The sequence below is a fragment of the Halichondria panicea genome, chromosome 9 (assembly GCF_963675165.1).
Source record: "Halichondria panicea chromosome 9, odHalPani1.1, whole genome shotgun sequence".
NCBI classification, from domain to species: Eukaryota; Metazoa; Porifera; class Demospongiae; order Suberitida; family Halichondriidae; genus Halichondria; species Halichondria panicea.
Genome location: NC_087385.1, coordinates 3606705 through 3619577, shown reverse-complemented (window position 1 = coordinate 3619577; position 12873 = coordinate 3606705). Strand labels below are relative to the sequence as shown.

General features: G+C 41.4%; 2 protein-coding genes across 3 annotated transcripts; one reads left to right on the top strand and one right to left on the bottom strand.

Moving 5' to 3' along the window:
* The first annotated feature begins 1 nt into the window (after position 1).
* Positions 2-3194, top strand: LOC135341837 (TNF receptor-associated factor 5-like). The gene is made up of 6 exons (XM_064538508.1): positions 2-534; positions 616-661; positions 740-835; positions 1066-1305; positions 1435-1515; positions 1816-3194. Exons 1-6 carry the CDS (start codon positions 281-283, stop codon positions 2806-2808), a joined length of 1710 nt encoding a protein of 569 aa, XP_064394578.1. The 5' UTR covers positions 2-280; the 3' UTR covers positions 2809-3194.
* On the bottom strand, positions 147-12754 carry LOC135341834 (molybdenum cofactor biosynthesis protein 1-like). Of its 2 annotated transcripts, none has more exons than XM_064538505.1 (10): positions 12569-12754; positions 12310-12465; positions 12037-12204; positions 11687-11913; positions 5189-5260; positions 4917-5069; positions 4639-4749; positions 4191-4311; positions 3991-4038; positions 147-3843 (listed from the first exon to the last, which is right to left on the bottom strand). In XM_064538505.1, exons 1-10 carry the CDS (start codon positions 12732-12734, stop codon positions 3200-3202), a joined length of 1866 nt encoding a protein of 621 aa, XP_064394575.1. In that variant the 5' UTR covers positions 12735-12754; the 3' UTR covers positions 147-3199. The 2 variants fall into 2 exon arrangements, with proteins under 2 accessions (XP_064394575.1, XP_064394576.1); XM_064538506.1 differs by having other exon boundaries at positions 3759-3843; positions 3964-4038; positions 12569-12751.
* Positions 12755-12873: the final 119 nt, after the last annotated feature.

Genomic DNA, 12873 nt, shown 5'->3' with positions numbered 1-12873 from the left:
CACGAGCGCTCTCGAGCATGTGAAATCTGCGATGATTTTCTTGTGGGTACGGTAGCTGTTTATAGTATAGTACATGTATGCTGCAATCAGGGTTCTGGCTCTCCTGTTCTACTCTCTGATCTGACACCCTAAATGCCAGGCATAAGACTCTTCAGTATAGATCTACACAGTAAAGTTACTGAATCAGGGTTCTCCTGTTCTACTCTCTGACACCCCTTCAACCCCTAAATGCCAGACGTAAGACTCTGCAGTATACACAGTAAAGTTTCAAAGTTTTTAAATGGCCACAAATCAAGAATTCGTTTCAAGTGATCATGAGCCAGAGCCAGGAGAAGTATCGATACACTCAAGTGAAGGATTCGATGTTTCAAATACTACTGTTTACCATCCGTCCGGAGGCGAGATGAGGAGATCAGACATTGCTACCCTCGAGTGCCCCAAGTGCATGAAGATTCTTCGCGAGCCAGTGCAGCTCATCACTTGTGGCTGTAGATTCTGTGCTGTGTGCATTGACTCAATGCTAGCTAATGACAGGTATGTGTACGTGTATAGGTATAAATTATGCTATTTTCTCACCACTACAGCAATCATAATTATAACTTTGTATTTCCGTAGTGCACTGCAGTGTCCAGTGGATTCAACAGCTTTTGCCAAGAAGCATGTAAGTGATAGTGACATGATGTCTGTATGAGCAGCAAATTCTCTTACTGTTTCTGTTTGATTCATAATCATTTCATAGGTTCGAAAAGACAAAGGGTGTATAAAAGAAATCAATCGTCTGCAAGTTGACTGCCCTCTGATGTGTGGCTGGAAGGGTCTGTTAGTGGAAGCAGAGGTGTGTTTTGGCTGAGTCTGTCCTTGCAGTGTTCTGACATAATTATGTTGTGACATAAAGCATTTTTATAGACATACATGTAGGTGTGTGTGGCAACTAGATTCATGCAACTTTAGGTGTAGCACCTGGGGATAAGAATTATTGGGGGTAGTCCCAGGGATCTCCCCAAATTATGCACCTGGCTTGGCATGAATTTCCTTTTTAGTGGTTGCTATTGATTGATTATACAGGATCACATGAGGCTTCAATGTCGGAATGCAACAACACCGTGTGAACTAGGCTGTGGTAAAGCATTTCCAAGGTCCCTAAAGGATCAGCATTCTGGAGAGTGCCAGAAGAAAACTATTGCTTGCTCGTATTGTACTTCAATGGTTACAAAAGATGAAGTAGAAGAACATCAGAAGAGTGTTTGTCAAGAGTATCCTGTTGTGTGTGACTATTGTTATACAAACCTACCAAGACGGGGTGATGTAAGTCAAAAGTGCATGTATTATTTTATACTCGCCTATTGTGAAATGACTACTTCTGTGTTCATGGTTTTTAATACAATAATATACATTCTCACATTGCCATTGGTTTTATGTTTGTTTTCTACACAGTTTCAACAGCATGTTGAAGATGATTGTACTGAGTATGAAATGGACTGTCCAGTTCAACAGATAACTGGCTGTAGATTCAAGGTACTAACAGCTTCAGATGTCGCTTATGTTCTGTGTTTGCTTTCTATTGTTCGCTATAACGTACACCTAGTCGTCGCACAGTATTCATATCTGACAAACTGAATAATGCGTTTGTCACTGTATTGTACAACGTGCAAAATCATTATCACACAATTCACAATACACAAGTAGTGCATTAATTATTGCTCAAGGATTGTGCATGCACTGACTGCAACTGGTATTGTACACTATTGTAAGGAGAGAAAGTATCCATATAATGGTGCATGCACTGACTGCAAATGGTATTGTACACTATTGTAGGGAAAGAAAGTTTCCATGGGTCAGCATGTACAACAGCACACACTGATGATGTTCGAGAAAATGGCTGTCCTTTGGGAGAAAGTGGATACTCTGGGTGCCGATAGAAGTGAGTTGTTGGAGGTCATAAAGAAAAAGGACGAGGAGATGAAAGCTAAAGATAAGCTTATTGCAGAGAAAGACGATATGATCACGAAACTAGATGACAGGCTCAGAAACTTGGAAATGACTGTTCGCCATGGCCATGAGCTCCTAGATAGCGTAGAGACCGACGGTAGAGTTGACTCCAAGAAGATCAAGTCCAAGGGATCTCCCAGTGTAAGGTCATTTGGTCAGCGTGTAATGGTTGATGGTGGATCTAGTGTCTCATCCAGGCAACTAGCCAATGTTGTAGAAAGCAGTGAGACCAACACAATCCAGATTAGGCAACTTAGCCAGAATGTGCAGATTCTTCAAGAGAGTGTGACCCAGCAGACTATTGTTGTTGATGAACTAAGGCTAAGGCAGGACATCCTTGATGTACGTACTACGAATGGCAGCTTTGTTTGGAAGATTCCAGACATCAGGAGGAGGTACCGAGAGGCAATTGATCGTCGTACAGTGAGCATTTACAGCCCGCCTTACTTCACGAGTCCACAGGGGTATCGTATTTGCACTCGAGTGTACTTGAATGGAGATGGCATTGGAAAAGGTACTCACATCTCAGTGTTCTTTGTTCTCATGAAGTCTGAGCATGACAACCTTCTACAGTGGCCCTTCAAGCAATCTGTGAGGTTCACACTCATCAACCAAAACAACCCGAGTGCTAGCATCACTGAAGCATTTGCACCTGACCTCAATTCACCTTCGTTTCAACAGCCGGAGAACGAAATGAACATCGCTAGTGGATTTCCCAAATTTGCAAAGCAATCAGTTCTTCAAGATGAGAACTTTACGAAAGGAAACACTATCTACATAAAAGCTCAGGTGGACCTGAGTGGTTTAGCTATTTACTAAAAAAGGCCTCGCCCCTAGGACCTGTTTTACTGTTACGTTCATCCACAAGCAAAACTGAGCATTATAGTGGGCTCAATGCATTTACAATGTATAGGTGACAAGTATTATGTCATTATGACAACTAAAAATTTGTTTCTCCAAAAGATTGCATATTCATTGGCACTCTCTAATATTCATTTCTGCTTCTGTGGATAAATGTAATAAAATTATAACCTATCTAGGGGCAAACTTTTTTTACATTTTTTATTGTGAGTATATAAGTGGTTCAATAGTGTATATAGTAAGTTTATATAGATGCACGTTAGTAGCTAATCTTTTCATGCAGTTTTGTTGTTTATGTGCTTATACATGATTTGTGTAAAACAATGATATTTTGTCAGCAAAAAGTTAGTCATGTACGTCTAAATTTTCCTGAAGCTCCTCCTTCTTTCTCCTCCAATTGAATGTCGGAGATCACATGATCTTTCGCTACAGCCTTAGTCATATCGTATATCGTTAGCAATGCCACAGAAACAGCTGTGAGAGCCTCCATCTCCACTCCAGTCACACCCACACACTCTACGCTCGAGTATATCGTCACAGTACAGTCCGAATCACAAGGTTCAAATTTTAACGAGACGTTGCTCAGTGGAATGTTGTGGCATAAGGGGATGAGATTGGCAGTCTGCTTGGCAGCCATTAATCCTGCAATTTGAGCAACATTTAACACCGAGCCTTTCTTGCTCAATTGGTTGTCAAGGACTAGCTTGAATGCTTCTGAAGACAAAGTGATCTTTCCACTGGCCACAGCCTTTCGATGGGTAACAAATTTCGAGCCGACGTTGACCATCGTGGCATTGCCATGGTGATCGACGTGTGTCAATCTATGGATTGTGGTATCATTGTTTTCATTGTCACGGTTACTTGTGCTTTTGGTGGTGTGTGTAGTCTTTCGAGGTAATTTATCATAATTACTGGTGCTTGTGCAGAAATTTGCAGAAAATAAATAATTTGAAACTTGATTTGACATTCTACTTACAGTTACAGCAAACACACCTGCACAATGAAACAAAGAAATTTGGGAGATGTTATTGCAGTACTATTTAAGACTAATCTGTAGATATGACTTATACACTTTTTGGCGTTGATGTTGACATGGGTGTAATGCCGACTTACAAAGACAAGTAAAGTGGTATCACCCACCGATGAGTATCATTGGCCTGTTTTTCATCTTTTGCAGATTCAGCATTCCTGCATAGGATAAAAAATAGCCGATGATTGCAGGAATAGAAATGATGGTTGAAGTGTCTCCAACAAAAGGAACACCTAATTCTGCATGTGTTGGTGGAATGGAATGCTTTCGCCAGCTACTTGGATCTCACACACATGCAGCAGGCACCCACCTGCATGATGTTTCTTCTTGTTACCGACTGCCATGCCCACAATGTCCAGCAGCTCCTCCTGAGTAGCCCCACCCCTCAGTGCATCTCTCAGGGACACCTCCACTGGACCAAACAAGCATACCTGCATCAAAACAGAGGAACGTGATACTTGTGTTTATGTAATCTTTGAACAGTACAAGAGGCCAGAACAAAACTGGACAGGCTTAATTCCCCGAGACTAAAATGTTAGATGCCAAACTTGGACTCTGTCAACCAAATCACTAGCGGAGTACAAGGGATAGATATTGCAATGCTAATCATCTGATATGAATCAAAAACATGTCATGTATAATTATGTATTATGTAATTATAGTAACGTGCCCATACACGCAAAACTGTATATGTACTTCTGATGAACACACACCTATTGTAAATGTACCCGCACCCAATACACACACCATACACACACCTTTAGGTTTCCATCAGCGGTCAATCTGATCCGATTACAAGTGCCACAAAATTGCTGACTCATTGAGGTGATGAAACCTATCTGTCCCGCAAACGCAGGTACTTTGTATGCCTGAAATGAATTTGAAAATCATCAACGAACAAAGCAGATCCTTGTGGATTACATGTCATTTAATTAACAGTCCTTGTACATAATGTACTGTAAATGTATCAATGCGACTGAACAGATGTCTGTAATAATTATAGTACAACTCATTGTACTGCTGCCTCATTTATTACCTTTGATGTGTCATTCTTTTTGTCTTCTAGTCTTTCCAGGTTCGGCCACTGAGCAAGCACTCTGGTCAGCATGGAACGGTACGGCACAAACTTAGCCAGGTTCCAACGATTACCGTCGAAAGGCATGTACTCTATGAATCTCACGTCTACTGGCTGTGTAAATATACAGAGTTTCAAGATGTTAATGGCCGGACTAAATCATACAAAACATGAACGTATATACATGTAGCACATAAATGTAGCAATCGTTCAACCTACGAACTAATTCATACCTTGGTTTCAGTGAAAGCCACAAAATCACAAATCTCGTCATCATTCAGTCCTTTCATGACCACACAGTTCACCTACAGGTATGTTAGCGTGTGCGATGTGGCGACATGTTTGCAGAGGAGACAACATATAATATAAGGAGTGTTCGCACAGCAGCTTGGATCTATTTCATATTATGAAACCCTACAATGTGTATTGTTATCCTAACCTATACAAATTAACATAGTATATGTACAGCCACAATTATACTGTAGAAAAACCCAGGGACATCCTAGACACACTAAAGGGGGATACCCAGGGAAAATCCTTGCTAAAATTAGTATAGGATGCATGCCAAAAAAACAAAAACAAAATGGATTAGAGTTATTGGCATAGTTTGAGTGAGGTACAGCACTACTTCGCAAATATATACAAGCTGGTATACCCGTACAATAGGATAATTGTTATGTCTAAGTCTAATGCATAAATTTACGATCAGTTGGGGAGCCAGACTACAGTAGAACCTCGCTAATCCGAATAGAGCCGGAACAGACCCCATCCGAATACATGAAATTTCCGGATTAACGGATCAATACAGTGAGTTTTGTAAGCTCTCTCTTCGTCTTCTTTGCGGTGGCCATTATTTTGGGCGAGGTATTGAGCAGTTTATTAATATAATTATTGCTGATTCAGCTAGATTGCGCATCCTCTTTTCAGTTTGCCATTTTGTTTGGATTTGCGAGGTTTCGGACATCACTTGAACTTTCACTAATCATGACCTTTTAATGACATTCCAGGCCAAATTGCTTTTCGTTTTTGCTGACTCAGCAGTAGCGTCTACTGTACTTCTCTGTAGTCTCTATTTCAGCAGCCCTCTAAATGTTGGGCGGCCTAATCACGAGTCTATGTTATAGAGGGCGACTGATTCATGAGACAATATTTCTGCACGGCTTCTGTCGCTGAATCTGTTGACAGCTAGTTGTTTTTGGTGTCTATGATTTTACTGGACCTAACCCTTATCAGCACATAATACCCATACTAGCTAGATCCGCCTAGATCCAGTCATGTTCTACTAAAAAACGAAAAGCAATTTGACCTGGAATGTCTTTAAAAGATCATAATTAGTGAAAGTTCAAGTAATGTCCGACCTCCTCTGGTTTCGGACTAAAGGGGTCTGGAATAGCGAGGTTCTACTGTATTTGGTAAATTGTAGCGCAATTGTGTGACAATTATAATGCAAAGGTTTGTTTCAGTACCTCTGTATTTCTACCCTTTACCAGCTTAAGAATAATTATCCACACATGGACTATTGTTTAACAGTATGATCTAGTTGGGCGTGGCTGCACGTGAAAAATGCTGCAATCCGATAGGGCTAGAACAAATCCCAGATAGGCTTGCAATCTGACCTCCCGTCAGGGACGGTCGAGCCACGCCTAACTAGGCTCTGGTAACAGTGTGCATGTGAAGTGAATTTCATTCTTCAACAGTGGGCGTGACAGATTAGCTGCTCAGCCTATCCCAGAGGAGGTCCAACATGCGTGCACGAATCACTACAAGTTCAGTGCATTGTGGCCTGGACGCAATGGCGGATCCAGACAGGTTCCATGGAACCCCCCTTTCACATAAGAACACACTGGAGATCAACTTACCAAGCTAGCAACTCAGCTTGAATGATCGTGATCCGAGTTACTAGGCTGATTTCATAATTGATATGTGGGCAGGGCTCTCTAATGCGCATGCTCATTGCTTAGGAAAAGTGATGACCTTATTTTTTTATAAAATTAACTGTTTTGGAACCTCCCTCTTAACATTCCTGGATCCGCAATGACATCAATGTACTAAACTTGTAGTGATTCATGCACGCATGTCAGACTCCTATTATCCATATATGCTAATCCATGACATCATGTGGGTGTGGTTTTATGATATGAGTGGATTGATAATGACGTTTTACAAATCTACTACATGTATCTGATTGGCAGTGGCAAGATCCTGGCGCAGGGGACAACTCCACATGCACACTGTTGCCAGACCCTTCTTCGAGTGAAGGGGCGTGGCTTACGAGACTGATAGAGTTCTGGAAGATGAGGCAGTCTAATAAGTATAGGACCGGATTAGGACTCTCTGTATATGGTAGTGTGTTTGTGTGTGTGTATGCATGTGTGTAGACTGCTACAGCTGCTCAAGGATCGTGATCCCAGATAGTGATGATCCCATACCAGGAACAATGGAAAAGGATCCCTAGAGTAGAAAGCAAGAAAGCTAGAATTATGATTGTGGAGTTGTTGCTTCTTTGCCATATTTCTAAGACTCCAGGCTAATTCTTTACAGTGCATCTCAGCTAGCCTCCTTCGCAGCCTCTCCTTTTTCTGTTCTTTGTCACACAGGTAAGAATTGGAGGAACAAAGAAAGAAAGAACAAACCGTCCAAGAAAAAGGAGAGCCTGCCCCGCTAAGTCTGGTGATCTGCTACTGACGTAGCCAAATTTAATTGAGCGTGGGCAAGAGTAAACCGCAATATCTGTGTCCTCCCACACACTATGACACAGTACTTGGAGCGTATTTACCAGGAACTAGAGGCAAAGCAGTGTGTGAAGCTAGCTAGCTACAGAACAGTATGTAGACTTTTACTAAGTTAGCTCTACAAGATGAAGCATGAAAGGCTAGAGTACTACTGTATCTGATAATAGCCCTTGGACCTGGGCAAAGAAGGAACCTATCCCAGATCCTAGACAACTACTTCTGACATGCCAACATTGAAAAATCCTACAGATCCCTTCATGTCATCAGAAGGAATGTTTTAGTCCAAGTCATATAAAGAAGAAGCTATAGATTGCCCTGGTAAATCACACTATCCAAATTAGAAGGGCAAGGGCAACCAATTTTATCCTCGGATAATTACAGCAGAACTACAGACTACAAGACTCGCCTTATCAAACTCAATATGCTCCCACTCTCTCTATTGTTTGAGCTTCAAGACCTCACATTCGATTAACGCTCCTATTCGAGTGTCTCAAATTACAGCAGACAATGTAGACCCTGAGTGCTTATCTTTCAGGTATTATTTCCGCATCCACTATAGAGCTGGTTCTACTGCCATAAAGTTTCCAAAAGGAGCAGAACCTCTAAAACTACTACAATAGGATTGCACGACTATGGAATTGACTGGACCCTATCGATCTAACATCATCAATACAATCTATTACATGTATCGAACTAAGGGAACATTCGACATTAGTGCTTGTGCCTCTGTGGAAACTGTCTCATGCACACAAATTAGTCTCACTCTGTCAGTACTCACGAGGTCACAACCTTGCAACATTGTCATGTCATTCTCACAAATGCACTGTATCTATAAATGTATCTAGACTAGACTACTGCTCAATAACTAGTGTTCAAGCTGGCGCTGTGCTAATGCCTCTCGCCATGTTTTTGCTTTCGCTGAAAAGTATTAGAGTGTTATATTAGTTTCTATAATGAATTTTATATTAAAGTTAACTTATCTATATAAAGTCACTGAGAAGAAAAGACTTATTTACATGCATCTATTGTTGTATTATGTGGCTTACTAGGACCTCAAGAAAGAAGAAAATTGATTCTTCCAGGATCTGTAGTTCAGTGTATATAATATGTAAGAAGAAAAGACCTGTGTACATGCATATTTTGTTATATGGTAGTGTTTTGTGGCTTACCAGGTCTTCAAGACAAAGATGATTCTGCCAGGAGGATCTGGATCTGGATCTTGGATATTATTTCTCACACATGGGGAATGAGCGCGCATGCGCATTACATCCATAGGAATAATTAAAGGGTGTGTCCAAAGAGATCAATTTCACAAATGGCTACTGCTAGCTAGCTGTTTTAACAGATATTTTCTGAGTATTGTAGCTAACAAAAAGCTAGCGCTTTAGTGCAAGGCTAACTCATATGTTGAATAGAAAGTTTGTGCAAACAGATGATGCTATGAAAGATTCTGAAGAGACTGCAACAGCCTTCAATGTGAGTCAAACTAGCCATAACTCGAGAAAGAAGCTTTAGTTTGCTAATCCACGAATCAAAATCCAAGAGAACGTGGCTAGAAGCCTATAGAAGCTGTTAGCTTTCGTCGCATTGCAACCGTTGAGCAGTTACAGCTGGAACAGACACACAGACAGACACACACACAGTCGTATCCCTCGTGCGGCTACGCCTCGAGGCATAATAATAATAATAATAACTCAAGCCTCAACTTGAGGCTAGGCTCAAGGATAGACTTAAACTTTAGTCTTTATATGCTAGGTAAGCCATGTCGACGTCTACGTCTGTCGGCTAGAGCTTTTATAAGTGAGTCTGCAATGCGTAGGCATCCTGTGGCTTTGTTGCCTGTCAGGCTCTGCCCATCTGCTGAAAGCCCATGCTCATTTTCACTGTGCCACGTCACGCGACTTAGCGAGGCAGGCTCTCCTTTTTCTTGGACGGTTCGTTCTTTCTTTCTTTGTTCCTCCAATTTTTACCGTATTTTATCTTATTGACCTGTGTGACAAAGAACAGAAAAAGGAGAGGCTGCGAAGGAGGCTACATCTCAGCATACCTCTAGCTAGTCTACTTTAATTGTATTACTCCTGTTACTTCACTTCTATGCTCATAATCTACTATACTGAACTGTCAGCTTGAGCGGACACTATTGACCGACCAAATATGCTGAGTTGGCTAGATAACATAGAACATGAGCACTATATAGAATAAAAATTAATCTGCCACGTGTAAGAAAAGTTAATAGCAGTTTAAAGCAGTGCTATACCGTAGAAACTGGATTATTAGCGCATGCGCTCCGGGGTCAAGTGGACTCCTGGAGGACAGTTTGCTCCAGTGGTAAGGAATTTGAGATAGCATGCTGACTTAGTATACGAAGTCAATGACCGATCATTTTGCAGCACGGTCTGACAAATGTCAACTAGAAAAAAATTAATACTCCCTGTATTGGGAGTGGAACTTCGCAGTTTTCCTCGCTATTGCAACTACCAATAGCTAGCTCTAGTGTAAGTACTAAGTAGAATGGCAAAGTTGCGTTCTGCTACATGAGTCCAGGAGCCCATAAATAAGAGAAAGAGCGGCTAACTTCAACGTATACTCGGGGATCAGTAACACGTGTTATACGCAATACAGGGCTGCGGTTTGCAAGCACTTAGTCGCTTCCATACAAGGAAGTGCGGTTTCACCGGCAATTACGAAATGTAATCCCCATGTAGGGATTCAACCACTTAAGTGACTCTGCATATATATGGAAATGCGGTCATAACCACTTACGAAACGTGATCACCGTAGTCAGCCGCTCCTTCTCTTATTTATGGGCTCCTGACGAGTCTAAATAGTAAATGTCTTCAAAGTAAGTAAAATTAGCTATGGTTTAGCTATAGTTTGAAAATCAAAACATCTAAAATCTGAGAAAAAGACTTGCAGTAGTGATTAGAAGCCTATAGAAGCTATTACATAACAGGACAAAAACACATGCATACAACAGTTCCCAGTTCCACACAACATAATGGTTTCAGTGCATATGAGCGCACCGAGGCATAATAAACAAAAATTATTCCATCATCGTTCTGAGCATACCTACAGCTAGCCTCGATCCCAGGCCGCACTGAAGATGTTCCTGGTAGTGACTGTTTGCGCATGCGCCACATAATTCCCAGAAACTGAGGACTTTGTGGATAACATCGTATATGCTCAGTAAAACAATGACGTCAAACAAACGGAAGTGGATTGAAGGAAGTAGATAGAAGTTCGATTGTGAAGGTTTCTAGCCCAGCTGATAGCATTCTAATAAGTACCCTTAGCCTGCAAACAGACTCACAGCCTGCAACAGTGTGGATATGATAATCATCTGAACGAAGTGAAAGATGAAACTAGCCTATATTATGGACAGGCCACGCTTATCTAATACTAACCTTGGTGAAAGTCTACATGTAGACTCTATCAGAAAGAAAATAGCTGCTGCAACAAACCTACAACCCTGTCTAGCTAGCTAGTTATATAGCTCTGTTAATATTAATATTTTGTACTCTTTGTCTGTTTATTCAGGACGATATTTTTCTGGTAAAAATGTCAGTTTAATGGGAAACTTTCCATGCAGGGAAAATATCCAATAATTTTGCGCATACGCAAGCAGTCAGTATTCTAAGGCCTTGTAAAGGAGGCTAACCTACAGCTAACTACTATTTCTTTGAGGCAGAAGGCAGACTACAGAATACGCTTTAACGTAGATGTAAGTAGCAAAATATCAACATTCACGTTTCTAAAACAGATCGAACATTTTGCTTAATTAGAATTCGGAATGCCTTGTGTTTTGGTAAGCGCATGTACCGTACCCTCGCGAAAATACGGCCACTCTTTTCTGGGGGAAATGTAGGCTTATTAGGAGACGTACTTTCGCGAGGGTATGGTGTTAGGGTATCTCTATATACATGCATGCCATCAGAGGAATGGCTAGCACTATACATGTACATACAGGCAGACCTTCTCAAGGGTGAAAAGAGATCATACCTTGAGAGAGGAAAACCCCAGCTTCAGTGCATCGTCAATTCCCCTCATAACCTTCTCCCACCCCCTTCTTCGAGAGATGAACTCAAACTTTTGAGGAACAAGTGTGTCCAGACTGACATTGAGTCCTCCGAGCCCAGCCTCCTTCAGTTGTCGAACCTTGTGGGAGAGGGTGAGCCCGTTAGTTGTCATGCCAATCCAGTCTAAACCAGGGATGGAGTTGAGCATTCCTGTAAGTAAAGAACACGTGAATCATTACTCCTAAAATGAAAGAGTGAGTAAAGAGTACCAAAACAATATTTCCTCAGTTTTCTGCTATATACTGACACCCAGCACACACACCACATACTTACGGACAATCTCCACTACATCCTTCCTGACCAGAGGCTCCCCTCCCGTGAGTCTGATTTTGTTCACTCCCTGTGACACAAACATACGAGCCAATACTTCAATTTCCTTGGTTGATAGCAGATCGCTGGAGGGAGACAGTTCCACCCCCTCCTCAGGCATACAGTACTCACCTGAAACAACGGTTAACAAATATTAACTGAACTTCCTGGCAATACCCAGTATTGGAAAGCTTCATACTCATGTGATATGTGGCACCATACAGCATTTTAACTCACATCTGAGGTTGCATCTTTCCGTCAGAGATATTCTGAGATAGTTGTGTTTTCGACCAAAACTATCCATCAAAATGTTGCTCCCTAGTTTATCAGGTTCCACAGGATTGCCATCACTTTCACCCCTTATACCATGATCAGTATCACAATCATGGATACCTATTAGACATGTCATTGTATTGTATCAAACATGGACATTTATATTATAATTTATTTTATTTTACAGTATTATTATACAACAAAAACTGTGAAAACTGTGCACCTTTTATTCCTAGTTGATCCTGCTTGACACTATCACTGGAGCTAGCTCTCCAGCACCTAGATCTAGAGGGGATGGACCTCAAAAAACGAGCTAGCATATTAAACTCAGTGTCTGATCCTATATATATAATATCTAGGTGATTGATTTTTGTCACAGCCGGCTGCATGATAGCCTCGATTCCAAGCCGCTGAAAAAGGCCACTATTCAAGGGGCTGGAGTCGAGGCTAGCCGCATGACTTCTCCAGCGACCCTGGTTACAGTACCAGTCTTCTGATTGTACTGCACCAGAGCTCCTCCCATAGAAA